The 18,760-nt window shown below is 46.1% G+C and overlaps 1 protein-coding gene across 1 annotated transcript; it reads right to left on the bottom strand.

Moving 5' to 3' along the window:
• Positions 1–16,713: 16,713 nt before the first annotated feature.
• Positions 16,714–18,316, bottom strand: LOC127032478 (olfactory receptor 6N1-like). The gene has a single exon (XM_050919787.1). The coding sequence runs from the start codon at positions 17,960–17,962 to the stop codon at positions 16,946–16,948; it is 1,017 nt and encodes a 338-aa protein (XP_050775744.1). The 5' UTR covers positions 17,963–18,316; the 3' UTR covers positions 16,714–16,945.
• Positions 18,317–18,760: the final 444 nt, after the last annotated feature.

Here is an 18,760-nt window from a genome sequence, read left to right as displayed (position 1 = left end):
CCCAGTTAATAATCTGGGAGTGGAGGACCTGGGGTGATTTTGGTTGGGTCCTGCTCCCCGGGGGGATTGGGTACTGGCCAGCATTCACTCTACAGTGGTGGCTCCAGTAGCTTCTGTGCTGTAGGGCTGGCTAGGCTTGGCTCTCCACTCCGGGCATTGCAAGCTCTGGGACTGCAGTGCTACTCAGGTTTGGCCCTGCCCCACTGACTGGACCAAATTTGTGTGAGTGAAGATCTCGCCTGGATCATGGGGTTGCAGTGTCACTCAGTCAGATTTGACCTACCCAAACTCCCACTATCACGATGGCTGGGCCAAACCTGAGTGGTGCTGGGACCCCAGAGCAGAGCTGATGCTAGACATAAGCAGACTAAGCAATTGCTTAGGGCCCTGAGCAGCTCAAGGGGGGCTCCTATTAATTATTAGTATGTGTGGTGTGAGAGGGTCCCCCAAAATATTCCTGATTAGGGCTAGCACTGCTTCTGCCCAGAGCTTGCAGTGCCTGGAGCATGGAGATGAGTCCAGCCAGCCCTGTGGACAGGAGCTCCTACGCGACCCTTTGAAACATTCTGGTGACCTGATTTTGGGTCCTGACACAGAGGTTGAGAAACTCTGGTCTAGCTTGTATGAGAATTCAGAAATCTCACTATTTTTTTTTTTTTTAGACAAAATGGTGACGAGGGCAGCTGCTTTTCTGTTTGATACTCAGATGCTGGGTAGCTCTTACTTCTCACTCAGTCTTCGGTGACTTGCATTTGTAACATTTGCAGATGTGCAAAGATTTAAAAACTTAAGAGTAGTCAGGACCAGGATCGTTACAGTCAGAATAAAACTGACCTGTCTTTTACCTGCTGGATTTGGGTAGATGATATTTTGGTGAATTGTGTACACTAAAAGTTGGAATATAAAATAAAACAACTCAGGACAAGATCTACAAATGGAACATAGGTATTGCAATGACTAACTTATAGTGCCTTGCTAGGCGATGGGAACCTCAGCCCTGAGTTCGGCACCCAGGATCCCTATATGATGCATGGGGAGAGTTAGGTGGTTAAGAACTGGGTACACAGAAACCAGAATGCTGAGTGAGGAACTGCCTAAACTAGCCAATAGAAAAGGCCAAGAAAAGAGGTGTTGCTTCAAACTCCCTCCCTCACCTCGTTAGGCACTTATCTGTGCTTGGGATTTTCAGCTCTGAACTGTGTATGTGCGGGGTATTCACCCAGGGTGTTGGAGACTCAGGTTCAGTCTCCTCAATGTGGAGCAGGGATTTGACCTTGGGTTTCCCCTGTCAGGTGAGTATCCAAGACCCAGGACTGCAGAGTCTCAGGCTCTGGCTCAGGGCATGTTGAATTATTTTTACACAGCAGAGCAGCTTCACCAGGAGATTTTGAGGGTCCCCATATCTGGGTGTCCAATAGACCAGTGGTTCGAGTACTCAGCTGAAAAGTGGAAAACCCAAGTTCAAATGCAACTGGGAGCAGGCAAACTGAACCTGTGTCTCCCACATCCTGGATGAGCAGCCTAACCACCAGGCTCAAGGTTATAACAGAGGCCCCACACCCAGCCCTTTTATGTGTACTCTGAGCATGCCTACAAGACTGAGCCCGGCAGCTGAGATAGACAGGGAAATACCTGGTTTAAGGTTCCTGTTGGGGTGAGATGGGTGCCCAGGTGCCCAGATGGAGGCAGCTTTGCATATGTTCACTGGCACCTATTTAGGCAAATTTGACCCAAATTCCTGAAGAGTTTCTGTGCCTGAAAAGTGCATTTTGGGGGCAAAATTTACTATTCAGTGAAGAAAAGTCTCCATGCTCTAATCCTGGGCCAGGAGTGACTATCAGTCTGGATGCTGGGGGAGAAGGACTGCATGGAAAGCTTGCTCCCCACTCTCCTAGATTGCACTGGATACAGCTGAAATGAAGGTGTGGCCATGGGGTGGGGTATTTGTGGGACTGAACATGGAAACCATGGGAGAGGACAGGACCCCAGGGTTGAGTAATGCTCAGAGCGGGAAGGAGTATTCTCTTTAGCTGAATGCCCCTTGTCCCAGACCCTCTATAGCACAGGCCCCTGGTTTCCATGTGGTGCCAAAAAAGGAGGAGCTGGGGATAGTTTCTGCAGGGAGAATTCCCAGCATTTGTCTCTGCAGAAGCAGCAGGAGGGTATCTAATAAGGGCTTATCAACACACAAACTTTGCACCTTTTTAGCTGTCCCTGTGTAGTTAAGGCAGTTGTGCTCCTGCAGTGGGTGTCCATATATAAGTGTTTTATATGGTGTAAAAGGGCGGCCTGCCTCAGGGAAGCCCTCAGCCCTGTTCTGGAGAGGAGCATGGTGAGTAGGTGCCGGGAATCATCCAACCCAGCTGGGCACCATCAACTAATTGGGATGCCCAGCTGGGGCATATAGATGAGCTCCCCAGCTCCATGGGGGAGCCTGGAACCAGTAGAGGGCTGGGGTAACACTTCTCTAATTGCAGGGGGGGCAGAGGCTCTGCAGAGCCCACCTTGTCTGGAGACCCTGCCCACTAAGATGTCAGGGGCCCCCACAATCCAGGTGGAGAACTGAACTATTACTTTACATTGTCACTCCATGTTTCCACATTTTGGAGGGGAGGGATAGCTCAGTGGTTTGAGCAGTGGCCTGTTAAACCTAGGGTTGTGATTTCAATCCTGGAGGGGACCATTTAGGGATCTTGGGCAAAAATCTGTCCGGGGGTTGGTCCTGCTTTGAGCAGGGGGTTGGACTAGATGACCTCCTGAGGTCTCATCCAAGATTCTATGATGCCTTTTCTTGTGCTGGACAAGGAACAGGGCCACAGCTCTAGACTGTGACAGAATTCATCAGCCTGTGTACACTGGTGGAGCAATTCCTCCACAGGAAGGGGAATGAAGCTGGTCTACACCAAACAGTTATGTGAACCTAGCTACATTGTGACATGTGTGAAAAATTCACCACCCTGACACATGGTTAAGCTGACCTGAACCCCAGTGTAGACACTGCAAGTTGACAGAAGAATTTTCCCATTAATCTAGTTACCACCTCTCAAGGGCTGGTTTTACTACAGCAATGGAAAAACCCCTTCCATCACTATAACAAGTGTCTACCCTACAGCTGCCTGGCTGCAGCGCTAGTAGGGTAGAGATAGCCAGAGTTATACTGGTATAAGGAACCTTAGCACTGCTATAATTGCATCCGTGAAAAAAATTAGTAAAAAAAAAAACCACCTCACATCCTACCTCAGACATTGCTTTTACCAGCCAAAAAGTGCTTTTGCTTATACAGCTGATACAGATGGGTTCCCTGAGTGAACTAAGCTATATTAGTAAGAGCACATTTTTTTGGTGGTATACTGGGTCTACACTAGGGATTTTGCTAGAGTAGAAGTGTCATTAAAAAAACCCTAACCAACATTACTATACTGGAAATTTCTGTGTAAACCTGGCCAGAGATACAACTTTATTATACAGTGGCTACTGGATAGCATCAGATGGTAATGAAAGGAGAAAAGGCCATTTTATTCTGAGAACACCCCTCGATGACAGGCGATAAAGAAGAGGGAACAGAGTTTAGTGACTGCTAGGTGATATTGGAAGATAAGGATGGTGAAAAGGGACAGCTGTACTCTATGTTTGCTGTCATTGGGTGGCAGCAGAGAATAAGGGTATCTCTGCTGTGTTATTGGCAGGAGCTGAGTGTCATGTAAGAGAACGGACACCTAGGCTATAGAAGTGTGTTCCCTGGATAGGAACAGAGTAAGAAAGCAGCAGTGGTGCTGTGGCTACTAGATAACCATGAAGCACAAATGATAAAGACAATATATTATGCACTAGATGGCAGCACAGGGTAAGGGATACATATGGGGTGTCTCTTGTGGAAAATAGACAGTGAGCAAGAAGTAAGAAATCATCAGTGAGACCTTGGAGGATTCTGTAGAGGGTAAAAAAAGAGGAAAGAATCAACTATACTTAGGCTTGGAAGAATTAGATTTTTATTGGTATATGTTGATTTTATCAAACATACAAACTGATGAAAAAAAATGTTTCCTTTATGATCATTGAAATTTACAGATCAGCAAAGAAAGAAAAAATGCTGCTTGAGAACTTAGTTTGATTTAATGATATTTACTCTGTATATTTTGACATGTGATGTCAACAATTTGTGTTTTAAGTTATAAAGCTTTAACTTTTTGAATCTCAACATCTACTGTAATTAAATAATTGACTGACCCACCCACTGTCTGATCCCCCATAATTTTCTGCAACTGAAAATTTAAATCCATAAAAATAAAATGCTTAAAAATAAACAAAACATCAACATTATCCATTGAAACTATAACAAATACCTGCAATACCTTTCCTAGGCTGAGCCAGCGGACACTTGTAGGATAAAGTAAGTCCTGATGTTCTGCGTCAGCGTCTTCAAGAAGGGGAATGAACTGTCGATGTTTAAGTCCCCTTGCTCTTATGTAGGTCACTATTTTCACTACTATGCAAACAACATGATCAATGTCCAGGAAATCTTTGCAGATGGCCTCCTGATGTATCAAAATACAGACATTGAGATAGGAGGGTATGAAGCTCATAAGGTGTCTATGTTTGGGTGTGGAGTATAATGATATGAAGTTCATAAAGTGTCTATGTTTGGGAAAATGTAGAAAAAATCACCTCTTTATCAAGGTCATCTTCTTTTACATTGTCCTGAATTCTTTTTAAAAATCTTGTATTTTTCTGTGTTAAATTTGGAGATCCATCTGTGGTTATGTTTGCCAGTTTACTCCAGGGGAGCTTCAGATGTTCAAGGCACCCAGACACCCTCTCATATAAATCCAATCCCCTAGTTGTGCCTTTCATTGATTCCACTGATAAAAAATTCCTCTGTGATTTCAACTTTGTCATCAATTCCTCTGACAAAAATCAGTAACTGTGCTGTGTCCTTAATGTCAGTGCAGTCATAGAGAGCTAATGAAAACAATGAATAGCCTGTGCTTTCTTGTTCAGCTCAGACACCAAATGTTCATCAATCACTTCTACACGGTGAGTAACAGTTCTCCGTGACAAACTAATGTTCTCAAACTTGTTTTGGTATTCCGGGCACAGCATGCCAGAAACATCAACCGGGCATTCTTTCAAAAACTCCTTTTCAGCAAAAGGCTTATTTTATTTAGAGATTTTAAAGGCCAGAACGTAACTTGCCTTAGTAGTGGCATCCTGAATTGCAGACTGTTGCACATAAATATTTTTCTGAGTTTTGAAGTTTGTGGCAAGTTGCTCATCTTTTCTTGCCCTTTCCTCAGTTGTTAAATTGCTGCCATAATTAGGATGTTTCATTGAAAAATGGCTATTCAAGTTGTACTCCTTGAACATCGCGATGCTCTCCTGACAAATCAGGCATACAGCCTTTGAGTTCATGTTTGTGAAAAAAAATATTTTGAATTCCATTCTTTGTTGCAAACTCGACACTTATTGTCCACTTTTCTTTTCTTTTTTCGCAGCACTCATTTTTGAAAGAGAAAAGAAAATCCTAACTGCTGCCCTTATTTCAAACTGCTGTTTTAGAAGATGGCATGCACTGTGAAAAAACTGGGCTCTCTCTCTAGCCTAGATTTGTCGGGTGTAAGTGCCCCTGACAATTTTGAGCCATGGCTCTATCCCAGAACCCACTTGGACAAGAAGAGGCAGATGTAAACTCAGCTGTAACTTTACGTCCCAGCCTCCTCCCACTGAGGAAGTTCTTACTGTTGTACTTTGAGTTCTGCACCTACTAAAAACTAACAAAATAAAATCGTGTCATACAACCACTGACGTAAATGGTTTTGTCCCCAATCAGGGGACTGGTCAGCAACCCGGGCAGAATGGTTGAGGTGTAGCAGGTTTCCAAACAGGACAAGTTACCCAGGAAGAAATATGTGGAGTATGAAAGTGCCAATTAGACAGAACTAGAGCAATGTTGAGGATGTTCCTAGCCAAGCTCAGAATGTAGATCACTAGAAACACAGAAAGAGAAGGATCAGCAGTTCAGGGAGATCCCTGAATCCCAGGAGGATGAATTCTATGATGGACATTTGAGTCCCCATATCTGTGTTTGCCATCGGGTGTATCTAGGAAAAATAAAAACCGAAGAAAAGAAAAACACCTCTTGGAGATGACTGGAGAAAACAGACTTAAGATGTAATTCAGCAAAGAAGTTTGGGGAAAAGAAATCCCATGGTCTGACAATGGAGTTGCAGGAATAGAGCTGGCTTCCATGTTGACTCTTCGGATATATTATGGATAAGTTTTATGCAGCAGATTCAACAAAATGTCAACCTCTCTCAAATTGGACCAGGAACTCAGTTGCTATATTGATGGGTCTGAGAGACCACAGTAATGGGCAGCCATTTAGACACACTTAGTTTGATTCATGTCATCTCATATCTCTTCTCATGACAAAAGTTTGTTCAAATGTGGGCTAGCATTACTGATAAAGTCTTGGTATCTTTGTATAAACCAAAACAATCATTAAATCTAACCTAGAGGATCTAATGGTCCTTGGTGTTTTTTCAATCTATACATATATGATCTTACCTCTACGATTCTTTCAGATTGCTATACAGTTCCAAAATACCAAAATTTCCCAATGGATAGAGCTAGATTTACCAACTTTAGCAAATATTAATAAGTGCTGAAAACCTTTTCATTACGTAAGTTGTGGAACCTGAAAATGTTGTTAAATTGTGCTGGGAAATCTCTCCCTGTAACATGGATTCTTGGACTATTAAGGCTGAGACTTTAATAGCACCCTTTTGATGAGTTGAGCGCCTAAGGCACTTAGAAAATTCCAACCAATATTGGTAGGAAAGTTAAAACTTTTATTTCACTGATTTTTCGGTTCCTTTTGGATCTATCTACCTATCTTAAGTAATCAGCTGAATATCTATCTCTCCTGTATATAGAATGGGTGTTATGGGTCTACAGGGTACAGCATCCCTGTTTCACCAGGTGTATTTATCTCCAGCAGCTACAATTGGCTTTGTTCCCTTCTATGGAATCCTTTCTGGGACACTGTGACCAATGTGAACCTCTAGTCACTCAGGATGGATTCTTCAAAAACAGGTGTGATTGATTGGTTCACAGAAACATAACTAGCAGAGGGAAACAGGGTTAAAACAATAAAATCCTATGTACATATTGTCTATCTAAACACAGCCTTTCCTTGCCAGTTTAAGCAGGTTCCACTTAACCCAGGTATCCCCCAAGAACAATGAGGCAGGTTGCCCCCTGCAGCCCTGGCCTCTTGGACAGTCTGACACCTCAATCAGAATCTCTCCCCACTTATTCATAGATGCCAAGGCCAGAGGGTCCCTGGGATCATCTAGTCTGAACAGCTGTGAAACACAGGCCACAAGACTTCTCTGAATTAATTCCTGATTGAACTAGAGCAGATCCTTTAGAAAAAGACAAACCAATTTTAATTAAAAAATTTCCACTGATGGAAAATCCACCACAACTCTTTGGTAAATTGTTCCAATGGTTAATTACCCTCACTGATAAAAAACTGTGCAATATTTCCAGTATTAATTATCTAGCTTCAACTTCCAGCCATTGTACCTTTCTCTGCTAGATTGATGAGCCCACTATTATCACATTTCTGTTACCTACATGGTCGCTTACAGATCGTGATCAGTTCACCCCTTAGCCTGCTCCTTGTTAAGCTGAACAGATGGACTCAAGGAATTCAATCACTAATAGGCAGATTTTCCAATCCTTTAATCATCCTCATGGATCTTTGCTGAATCCTCTCCAGTTTTTCAACATCCTTCATGAGTTGTGGGCACCAGAACTGGACACAGGATTCCAGCAGTGGTCGCACCAGTGCCAAATGCAGAGATAAAATAACCTCTCTGCTCCAGATTACCCTGTGTCTATATGCAAGCATCACATTAACCCTTTGAGCCACAGGCTGTTTTTTTTTTATCCACTCCAAAGTCCCTTAGTTCAGGGTTCCTGTCCAAAGATCCCCTGGGGGTTAGAGAAGGGCACCTGAACCTGACTACACTGGTTCATGCAGTATAGTTGCTGAAAGCTTGTCTCTCTCACTAACAGATGTTGATTCAATAAAAGATATCATCTCATCCCTCTAGTAAACTGGCTCATGCATTTCCCCAAAGGGACCTTTTCTGGGATTGTCCTTTTGAGCACACCACCATTGAGTTTCGTCTACCTCTACGAGGGGTGGGTTCCTGCAGAATATTACCCTTACCTACCTGTTAGCAAGCCACCCAAAGTGACTAAGTATCAGCAGGAGTTGAACCTGCACCTACAGAATTACTAGGTAACTAATAGCTCCACACAGGTACCTGCCAGCATCTGCAGCTGAGTCATTCCCTGTGGCTCACAATCTGCAGTGGTTGTGTGCCACAGTAAGTTCCACCTCAAGTGAATGGATTGATAGTGGTCTTGACTCCCATATACACCCATGGAACACACCAGGAAGTGTCCAGGGAACAACGCAGATTCCAACTAGCTGCCACAACTGCCCTGCCTCTCTGTTCCTGAACTCACAGTACTGACCTCGGATCTGACTTGGATTCTGACTCCTGATCGACCCCTGGAACCTTAAGTGGGACACCAATACCTGGTATTAAGCCTCAGCCCAATTCCTGACTCTGTCTTTGACACTGACCCTCAGCTTGACTGGGACCCCAAGCTTCTGCCACTAGTCCTGCCTACCTTTGGTCAGGATCATCACAGTCTGTCTGGGCCACCCCTAACACTTGTAGAAGGTCAGCCTTGGGGGACATGGAGGCAGTGGGTCACTCCCTAAACAGCATATTCCAAGAGGCGCTAGATACACCTGATCAGGTTGACAGATGGAACTCCCCGTGTTGCAAACACAAGTGGGACAGCTTTGATCAGCACTCTGTGGAGTACTTGGGTTATTCTGAGAGCCTTTGGATGGACCACAGGAAGGTGAACGCTGTTCGGACTTGGCGGCCCTCCTGGAACATCAAGCAGCTGCAGTGCTTCCTTGGGGTCACTAATTTTTATAGGCACTACATGCCTGGGTTTTTGAACCAGATAGCCTCATTGACAGCGCTCGAAAAACAACCTCCTTAACCTACTCTCAGGAGGCTCAACAGGTATTCCATCAACTCAAGATGGCCTTCACCAGCTCTCCAGTCCTGATCCATCCTGACCAAACATGGGCTTTTGTTGGTGAGACCGTTGCATGTAATGTTGCAATTGGGACCATACTTGCCCAAGGATCTGGCCCCCAACAGCACCGCTCCCTTGTGCCTATTATTCTCGGAAACTCACACTAGCAGAACAAAATTATGATATTTTAAATATGGAGCTTCTAGCAGTCAAAGCCACCTTCGGGGAATAGTGCCACCACCCTGACGGTGCTCAGCACCTGATACAGGCATAAACAGATCATAAAAACATGGAGTATCTTGGTAGGACAAAGGCTCTGAACCAAAGAAAGCTTCAAAAGGCCCTGTTGTTCTCACACTTTTATTATACCATCACTTATCACCCAGAGGCCAGAATAAGGCAACCAATGCCCTGTACCTCCCTGACCATGACCACACCTACACAGATTTGACATGCATCCTCAAGCCCCACAATTTACTAGGTGTCCTGTTCCCCAAGGCTCCCTGTCCCTTATCCATTCAGTTATGAAGGAGCAGCCCCTCAGCACCCTAACATCTTCAGAAAACCCATTGTAGAGGAGTGGACTCACCCCTGCAGTGCCTCCTGTTGGTGACTTCTGGGAATTAGCTCATTCCAGCTCTGGAGTGCCCTCTGCAGGCTGGTGATCCACTGCCTCTTGGCCCCCAGAGTCCCTCCCATGACTTGGTACCCTGTTAGCTGGGGTGCGGCCCCCTGGCAGTAACCCATTCTCTCAGGGTCTCCTCTCTCTGGGGAACCCCCACCCATTATCCCTACCTTGCCTCAGTATCAGGGTACTGCCAGTCATAGTCTAGCCCCCAAGCTCTGGGGCAGACTGCAGTATCAGCCACTCATCACTGGCAAGGGTGACTTTGGACCTGCTGCCTTGGCCAACCCCTGGGTTGCCCTCTGCAACCTCCAGTACCCGTAGGCCTCATGCTAAGCCACAGCCTGGGGCTTTCCAGGTTGGAGCTCCCCAGCTCCTTTGCCTTTCTCCAGCCCTTCTCCACTCAGGTACCCTTTGTCTAGCTCCCTGCAGCCAGGCCCTTCTCTCTCTGAATGCAGAGAGAGACTGACTGGACTCCTGGCTCACAACCTTTTTAAACAGGCCAGCTGTGGCCTGATTGGGGCGTGGCCCAGCTGCAGCTACTTCCACAATAAGCCCAGTTTAGTAGCTCCCAGCTAAAACCTTCCCCCAGGGCTGTTTTAAGCCCTTCAGGGCAGGAGCAGGGTAACCAACCTGCCTCACACATCTAGGCACGAACACAGGCGTATATTTGGTATGGTTTACCCCTGCCCCAGACACCTGCCCCTTCTGTGGCGTGAGGGAGACCCTGGCACACGTTTACTTAGAGTGTGCCAGGTTGCAGCCCCTATACCGGCTTCTCATTAACATCCTCTTACGTTTCTGGCTGCACTTTTCCCCTCACCTCCTTCTCTATGCACTCCCTATCCGTGGCCCCACGAAGTCCCTGGACCTCCTGGTCAACCTCCTCCTTGCCCTGGCTAAAATGGCCATCTACGCAACCAGGGAGAGGAGGTTGGCCGATGGAGACTCCGATAACTGTGAGGCTTGTTTCCGATCCTTATTCCTTTCACGTGTCTGGGCGGAGTTCCTCTGGGCAGCGTCCACTGGCTCCCTTGACACATTCGAGGAGCAGTGGGTGCTGTCCGGGGTTCTCTGCTCAGTGTTCCCGTCAGGTTCCCTCCTTATGACCCTTCGACTGCACTCTTGTCCCTGTTCTTTTTTTAGTTGTCCCCTGAAATTATTTGGGTTCTTAGGTTCTGTAGATACTCCCCTTAGGCTTGGGGGGGGGATCCGTTAGCAGTGGGCCGGTTTTCACCCACCCACTTCCCAGAAACCCAATAGGTACACACATCTAGGGGTGGCCTTTATGCTGGATTATATAGGCAAGCTTCCCTTATCTGCTAAGCACACATTCATCCTTAAAAAGGAACCTGGCTGGGCAGCACTGCCAACAGGGTTGATGTAAGGCCTGGGGGTGGAGGGGCCTTGCACCCTGGTCTATAGGGCTACCAGGTAACCAACATCCTCACATTACTACTTGTAATTTGATTATTCCCTGCGACACACAATCTGCAGTGGTTGAATGCCATGGGATGTTCCACCTCCAGTGATCTGACTGACAGTGGTTTTAATAATCCCTGATTGGCTCCTTAACCCTATATAAATTCATGGGGTGCAGCAGAAAGTATTTAGGGTCTGGCTGGAGAGGGGTTGTCTCAGTGATGATTGTGGGTTGATAGAGGAGCTGCTGGCTGGTTAGGCAGAGTGAGATGGAAGAGATAAATAAAACTGAAACCTGGTTAGACCATGAGGATAGGGAAAGCTCTGAGGAAGACTGGATGAAGTAAAGAAAAAGAAAAGGGTAGATTCTCTGCACCCAGAAGAAGGACCTGCAAATAGGAGGGCAGGAAAAGGAAATGGGGGGAAATGACCTAATAGTAAAATCCCTAGATAAGGACACAAAGATAGGGAATACCAACCCCCTGAGAATGTCAGAGTGGATCAAAACAGTGCTGGAGATAGAGCAAGAGGTAAGATACTGTGACATTCCTCAGGGTACAGTCTGGACAGAGGGACAGCTGTATCCCCTCAATTTTCCAACCTGGGGTGTCTCTTACACTGCTTTGTTGTAAGAATAACCACTTTGTTTGCCCAACCTCCCGCCTCCAAGGGTCCTGTGAGCCTGGTGCTGTGGCTTTGCCGGAGCTGGTCACATGAAGCTATGAACCTGTTCCTGGTGAAGAGTCCAGAGGTCACTGCTGGGGCCTGGTCACTTGCATCCAGCCTGTGTGAGCATTGTGAAGGTGATTAGTTTGCAGAGGGATATGATGGCAATAAGCACAATTTCAGGGATGGCAGATTTCCCAGAATTATGTCCCCATCTCTGCTGCACCAGGAGTTAGTATTTGTATTATCCGAACACTAATTTTGATCAGAAATGCCTTTTTTATGAATATAAAAATATGGTTAAAATTGTCTCCACTCCGCCTGTTGCCCAGTTAAAAACACCATGATGAGACCCTAATTATAGCCTCTGCCTTCCCTGGTCCTTCACTTAGATGGACAACACTGACCTGAGCTGGATTCTGCATTGTGTCCTTAGGGGCCTAAGAAATGATCTGCAGCAAAAAGCATGATGATGTCACCCATTGTGTTTTGTTTGTATTAGACTGTCTGAATTTGATTACAAAACTTAAGTATCCAGCAAGGAGAAACAATGAACAGAGGATATACACAGGAATTTACTTTGATTGTTAGTGGATTTTCTGCCTTATCCTAAGTTGGCTCTGTGCAGTTTCAGATGCTGTACATGCTCCTCACATAGGGTAAACGTTAAGACAAGACCTTGGAGAAAAATACCGTTATACTGCATGTATCAGTGTTGAACATGAGACAGTGATAGAGCTGTCTACAACCGCACTTTCCTATATGTTGTGTAACTGGAGGCAGCACAGGACTACAAAGACTGTCTCAGTAAGGATACGTCTACAGTACAAAATGAATTCAAACTTATTTTATTCGAATTTTCGGAAGCATTTGGTGTTGTGTGTCCCCACTAAAGCATGTGAATTCGGAGGTGTGCATCCACAGTACTGAGGTTAGAATGTCGGAGCAGTGCACTGTGGTAGCTATCCCACAGTTCCCACAGCTTCTGCTGCCCATTGGAATTGTGGGTTAAGCTCCTAGTGCATGATGGGGCAAAAACATTCTCATGGGTGTTTCTGGGTGTGTGCCATCACTCGCTCCTCCCTCTATGAAAACTACGACAGATGTCAGACTACCAGCAGGCGGTGCAGCACAGTGCACTGCCTTTCTCCTGATACTATGAAACCACCTCACATGTTCTCTTGTCTTTCTATCTACTCTTTCATCTAAGCATTTCCCATCTTTTTTGACTACCATGAACAGAGCCGCACATCTTCCGCCGCTTTTTCCATGTTTTCTGTCCTGGGCTCCTGTGGAAGCTACAGAAAGCAACAAGTCCCTGCTGTATTTTGGCCATTGTGAACAGAGCCACACAGCTTCCACTGCTTTTTCCATGTTGTCAGTCATGGGCTCCCATGGAAGCTACAGAAGGCAATATGTCCCCGCCTTTTTTCGGCCATCATGAACAGAGCCTCACAGCTTGCACTGCAAACTCTGCTCATGTTTCCACCGCAAACTCTGCTCTCCCACTCTTGCAGCTCTAACGAGTTTCCCGACTCCGTGAAAGCTACAGAAGACAACTACTTACTTCTTTTTATCGGCCATCTTGAACCGAACAGCTCGTTTCTCTCCCTTTTTCAAGGATTACCCTTACAGGCACCATAATGCGGCAAGCATGGAGCCCGCTCAGATCTCCACTGCAGTTTTGACCATTGTAAATACCTCCCGCATTATCCAACACTATGTGCAGTACCTGCAAAACTGGACGAGGAAGCGATGACAATGCAATTACTCTACTGATGTGGACATGGACACAGACATTCCTAGCAGCATGGCACGTGGGGATTGGGAGATCATAGTGGCATTGGGCCTGGTTCATACAGTGGAACACAGATTGTGTGCCTGGGAAACAAGCGCAGACTGGTGGGACAGCATAGTGTTGCAGTTTTGGGATGATTCCCAGTGGCTGCGAAACTTTCGTATGCATAGGGCCACTTTCATGGAACTTTATGACTTGCTGTCCCTTGCCCTGAAATGCAAAGACACCAAAATGAGAGCAGCCCTCACAGTTGAGAAGTGAGTGGCCATAGCACTGTGGAAGCTTGCAATGCCCGACAGCTACTGGTCAGTCAGGAATCACTTTGGAGTGGGCAAATCTACTGTGGGGGCTGCAGTGCTGCAAGTAGCCAACACAATCATTGACCAGCTGTTATTAAGGGTAGTGACTTTGGGAAATGTGCAGTCCATTGTGGGTGGCTTTAATGCGCTGGGATTCCCTAACTGTGGTGGGGTGATAGATGGAACACACATTCCTATCTTGGCACCGGCACACTGGGGCGGCCAGTACATAAACCACCAAGGGCACTTTTCCATAGTGCTGCAAGCACTGGTGGATCACAAGGGACATTTCACTGACATCAACATGGGCTGGCCAGGAAAGATGCATGATGCTCACTTCTTCAGGAACTCTGGTCTATCTGAACAGCTTCAGGAAGCAAATAACTTTCCAGACCAGAAAATTACTGTTGGGGATGTTGAAATGCCTATAGTTATCCTCGGGGACCCAGTCTACCCCTTAATGCCATGGCTCATGAAGCTGTACACAGTCACCCTGCACAGTAGTAAGAAGCAGTTCAACTATAGGCTGAGCAAGTGCAGAATGGTGGTAGAATGCGCTTTTGGATGTTTGAAAGTGTGCTGGTGCAGTTTACTGACTTGGTTAGATCTTAGCACAACCAATATTCCAATTGTAATTGCTGCTTGTGGTGTGCTCCATAATCTCTGTGAGAGTAAGTGGGAGATGTTTATGGTAGGGTGGGAGGTTGAGGCAACTCACCTGGCAGCCATTTTCACACAGCCAGACAACAGGGCAATTAGAGGAGTGCAGCAGGGTGCGCTGCGCATCAGAGAAACTTTGAAAGCCAGTTTCATGACTGGCCAGGGTACAGTGTGACAGTTGTATTTGTTTCTCTTGGAGTTACCCACCCCCTATATGTATGAAAGGAAACAAAGTCTAAATTGTTCGAAAAACTGTACTTCATTATTTTTTGCACAACACATTGAGAGAAATAAGAAGGCAGACTCTGGCGGGGGGGGGGACTTGGGTTACGGGGGTGGAGGAGGAGGGAAGGACAAGTCCAGAAACCAAATCAAAAGTTAGCATATGCCAGCTTTCTGCTGCTTGGACGATCCTCTGGTGTTGAGTGTGTGGGTTCCTGTAGCATCCCCCATCGTATTCTTGGGTGTCTGGGTGAGGAGGCTATGGAACTTGGGAAGAAGGGAGGGCGGTTATATAGGGGCTTCAGCAGCAGTCTGTGGTCTTGCTGCCTTTCCCACATTAGATCCATCATACAGCAGAGCATGTCAGTTTGCTCCTCCATGAGCTTGACCATAGAGCCCTGCCTGCTCTCATTGTGCGCCTCCCTCCTCTCTTCGTGTTCCTGTAATGCTTTACGGGACTCTGCAATTGTTTGCCTCCACGCATTCAGCTGGGCCCTATCAGTGCGGGAGGACTGCATGAGCTTGGCAAACATGTCTTCCTGAGTTTGTTTTTTCCGCCTTCTAATCTGGACGAGCCTCTGGGACGGAGTAGATAGGGGCCGCATTGAAACATTTGCACTTGCAGGAGGAGCAAAAGGGAGGGTAGTATTTTAAAAGATACATTTCAGAGAACAAAGGGGACACTTTGGTGTGAGTAAGCCATTACACACAACCGGGCAACAGAATTCAGCTTGCAGGCAGCCTAGGGGCACGCGGGGCACTACATTCATTTCAATGTTTTCAAACTACTGGGCCTCCTTTCCCATAGCAAGCAATGCCTGGTGAGTTTGCCATATAAAAGGAGGTGCTGTGGGCACTCTGGGATAATCACTTCACACAACACTCCCCTGCCTCCCACTTGCCCCCCGCACCCACTGCGTGGCTCTGATGAGGCTCTGAGCAGGGGTGAGCCCTTTAAACTATATGTGAACAACTCGGCTGGGTTTCCCCCCCACTCCCCCACGACGTGGCTCCGATCAGGCTCTCACTCACCAGAAGTACCTTCTCTAGGGTCATGGTCCGGGAGCCCGCCTTGGGAGTTGGGGGGAAGCTATTGGCTCCAGTTTTAAGCATAGTTCCTGGCTAGGAAGGAAAATGGATTCCCCACTTGCTGCCTGTGCACTGTCCTCCTCCTCCTCCTCCTCTTCGTCCTCCAATGACTCTTCCTCCTCGCTCCATGCAACTCCCCCCTTGCAGGTGTCCATGGACAGTGGTGGGGTAGTGTTGGCGTCACCCCCCATAACTGCATGGAGGTCACAGTAGAAGCAGAATGTATGGGGCTGTGACCCAGAGCATCTGTTTGCCTTCCTGGCTTTTTGGTATGCTTGCCTGAGCTCCTTGATTTTTGTACGACAGTGCTCTGTGCCCCTGGAGTAGCCTCTTTCTGTCATGGACCTGGAGACTTTAGCGTACGTATTTGTGTTCCTTTTTTTGGAATGCAGTTCTGCCGTAACAGACTCGTCTCCCCAACATGCAATGAGATCCAGTATCTCCCATTCGGATCATGCTGGAGCTCCTCTGCAAATCCAGGACTGCGTGATCTCTTGTGATGGTGGACTCTGCATGGTCACCTGTGATGGTGGACTGTGCTGATGGTCACTTGTGCTGATGGTGACTAAACAGAAAATGAAATTCAAAAGTTCCCGGAACTTTTCCTGCCCACCTGGCTAGTGCATCAGAGTTGAGAGTGTTGTCCAGAGCGGTCAGAAGGGAGCATTCTGGGATAGCTCCCGGAGGCCAATAACATTGATTTGCATCCACAATACCTTTAACCCGGGGTTGCGATCTTGATTTAAGTGCTACTCCACTTACCGAGGTGGAGTACAGAAATCTATTTAAAGAGCCCTTTAAATCGAAAAAGCCCGTTTGGTCATGTGGAAGGAATCATTTTTCTTTAATTAACTCAGCTAACTCCGAAATAACAGACTAGTGTAGAACAGGACTAACTCCATGCAGATCATCTCCATTTATTTCACATTAGTGGTGAGATTTTCAATGGGGGATTTCAACTGAATTCCAGTGGGAGCTGGTAGCTTGAGGTTTTCACAGCTGCATGGCTGGTTTAGGCAAAGTTATAATCTAGGAGTCTCTGCATGTTTTTGTGAAAGCCACATATTTACTCACTGCTTTGCTCAAGGCTTCCTTGACCTCTCTGTTTCTCAGGCTGTAGAGGAGGGGATTTACCAGGGGAGTCAGGACTGTATAGAAAAGAGAGAGTACTTTGTTTAGAAAGCTTAATGTGTCGCGTTTCGGTAGCATGTAGACAACCATAAGGGTCCCATAGTAAATCGTCACCACAATGAGATGAGAGGAGCAGGTGGAAAACGCCTTTTGCCTCCCCGTGTTGGAAGGGATTCTCAGGATGGTGGTGAGGATACAAACATAGGATGTCAGTGTTAGTAGGAATGGAGGCAGTGTGAATACACAGGACAGCACGAAATCTAGCAATACGATCAGGTGTGTGTCACTGCAGGAAAGTTTTATCAATGGAATGAGATCACAATAGAAATGGTCAATTTCATTCGGGCCACAGAATATTAAGTGAGACATGAATAATACAAATATGGCAGTAGCCAAACAACCATTCAGCCATGACCCAGCAGCCAACTGGAGGCAAAACCTGCTATTCATAAGAGCTGAATAGTGCAGAGGTTTACATATCGCTAAATACCGATCATAAGACATCACTGCTAGGAGATAGCATTCTGTAGCCGCCAGAGCACAAAAGAAATACAGTTGTGTGAAGCAGCCACTGAATGAGATGGTTTTGTCCCCAGTCAGGAGATTGGCCAGCATTTGGGGCAGGATGGTTGAGGTGTAGCAGGTCTCCAAGCAGGACAAGTTCCCCAGGAAGAAGTACATGGGGGTGTGAAGGTGCTGATCAGCCACAACTAGAGCAATGATGATGATGTTTCCACTCATGGTTGCGATGTAGATCACTGGGAACATCAGGAAGAGAAGAATTTTCAGGTCAGGGAGATCCCCGAATCCCAGGAAGATGAATTCTGTGACAACTGTTTGATTCCTCCAGTCTCTGTCTGCCATGAGTTGAGTCAAGGAACAAGAAAACAAACTGTAATTGAATTGGAAGAACATAGAGTTAAAAGTTAATCAAGTCTTGTGAATTAATTGTGTAAATATTCAGAAAGTCCCCTCCCTCTCCTGGTTACAGGCTGAAAGTTTAAGACTAAATGTAGACTTCAGAGGTAAATGCTAGGAGTTTCAGTCAGAGGACAGATCATTGGTATCCATGAAGACCTCATTCTGCCATATCAGAGCAATGACTAATATAATAGTCCATTTCTCTGGTAGCCGAGTACTGATATGACAGATCAGACCACCTCTTTATCTACTGTCATATCCCAGCTAGTAACTTACTGGAGCTTAGCAATTATGTTTAAATGCAGTATTTCACTTCAGGCAATGACCAGAATCATGCCATGACTTAGAAGTTAAAATCAATAAATACATCAACCAATATTTTGCACTGAGATTTCCAGTGCAGTCTAGTATCCTTAGGCACGATCTTCTGTTAGAACTATTGGAAATTAATCTAACCATATATTCTGGTATATTCAGCATTTCAGTGCCCTGTAGGAGAAGGAATAATTTTCACCCCCTCACAAGAGATCAGTTTATGCCATAAATTCTGAAGTGGAGTAAATTCTCCCTTAGTTCCTATCGTTGTAATGGTGACATTGTCATAGACTGACAATGCCTTTTCTGATGCCTGATGTTGACTATGTAGCAGTAATAAAATACAGCTCTTTGGAGGATGGATCTTAGGAAGGGGCAGAACCAAGTTCTTGTGCAACTCTAACTGGGGAATGACCCTCCACACTCCATAATGTTTGTGGGATGAAAATACAGGAACAAGAAAGGCACAGGGGGACG

The sequence above is a fragment of the Gopherus flavomarginatus genome, chromosome 12, assembly GCF_025201925.1.
Source record: "Gopherus flavomarginatus isolate rGopFla2 chromosome 12, rGopFla2.mat.asm, whole genome shotgun sequence".
NCBI classification, from domain to species: Eukaryota; Metazoa; Chordata; order Testudines; family Testudinidae; genus Gopherus; species Gopherus flavomarginatus.
This window is presented reverse-complemented; position numbering and strand designations above follow the sequence as displayed.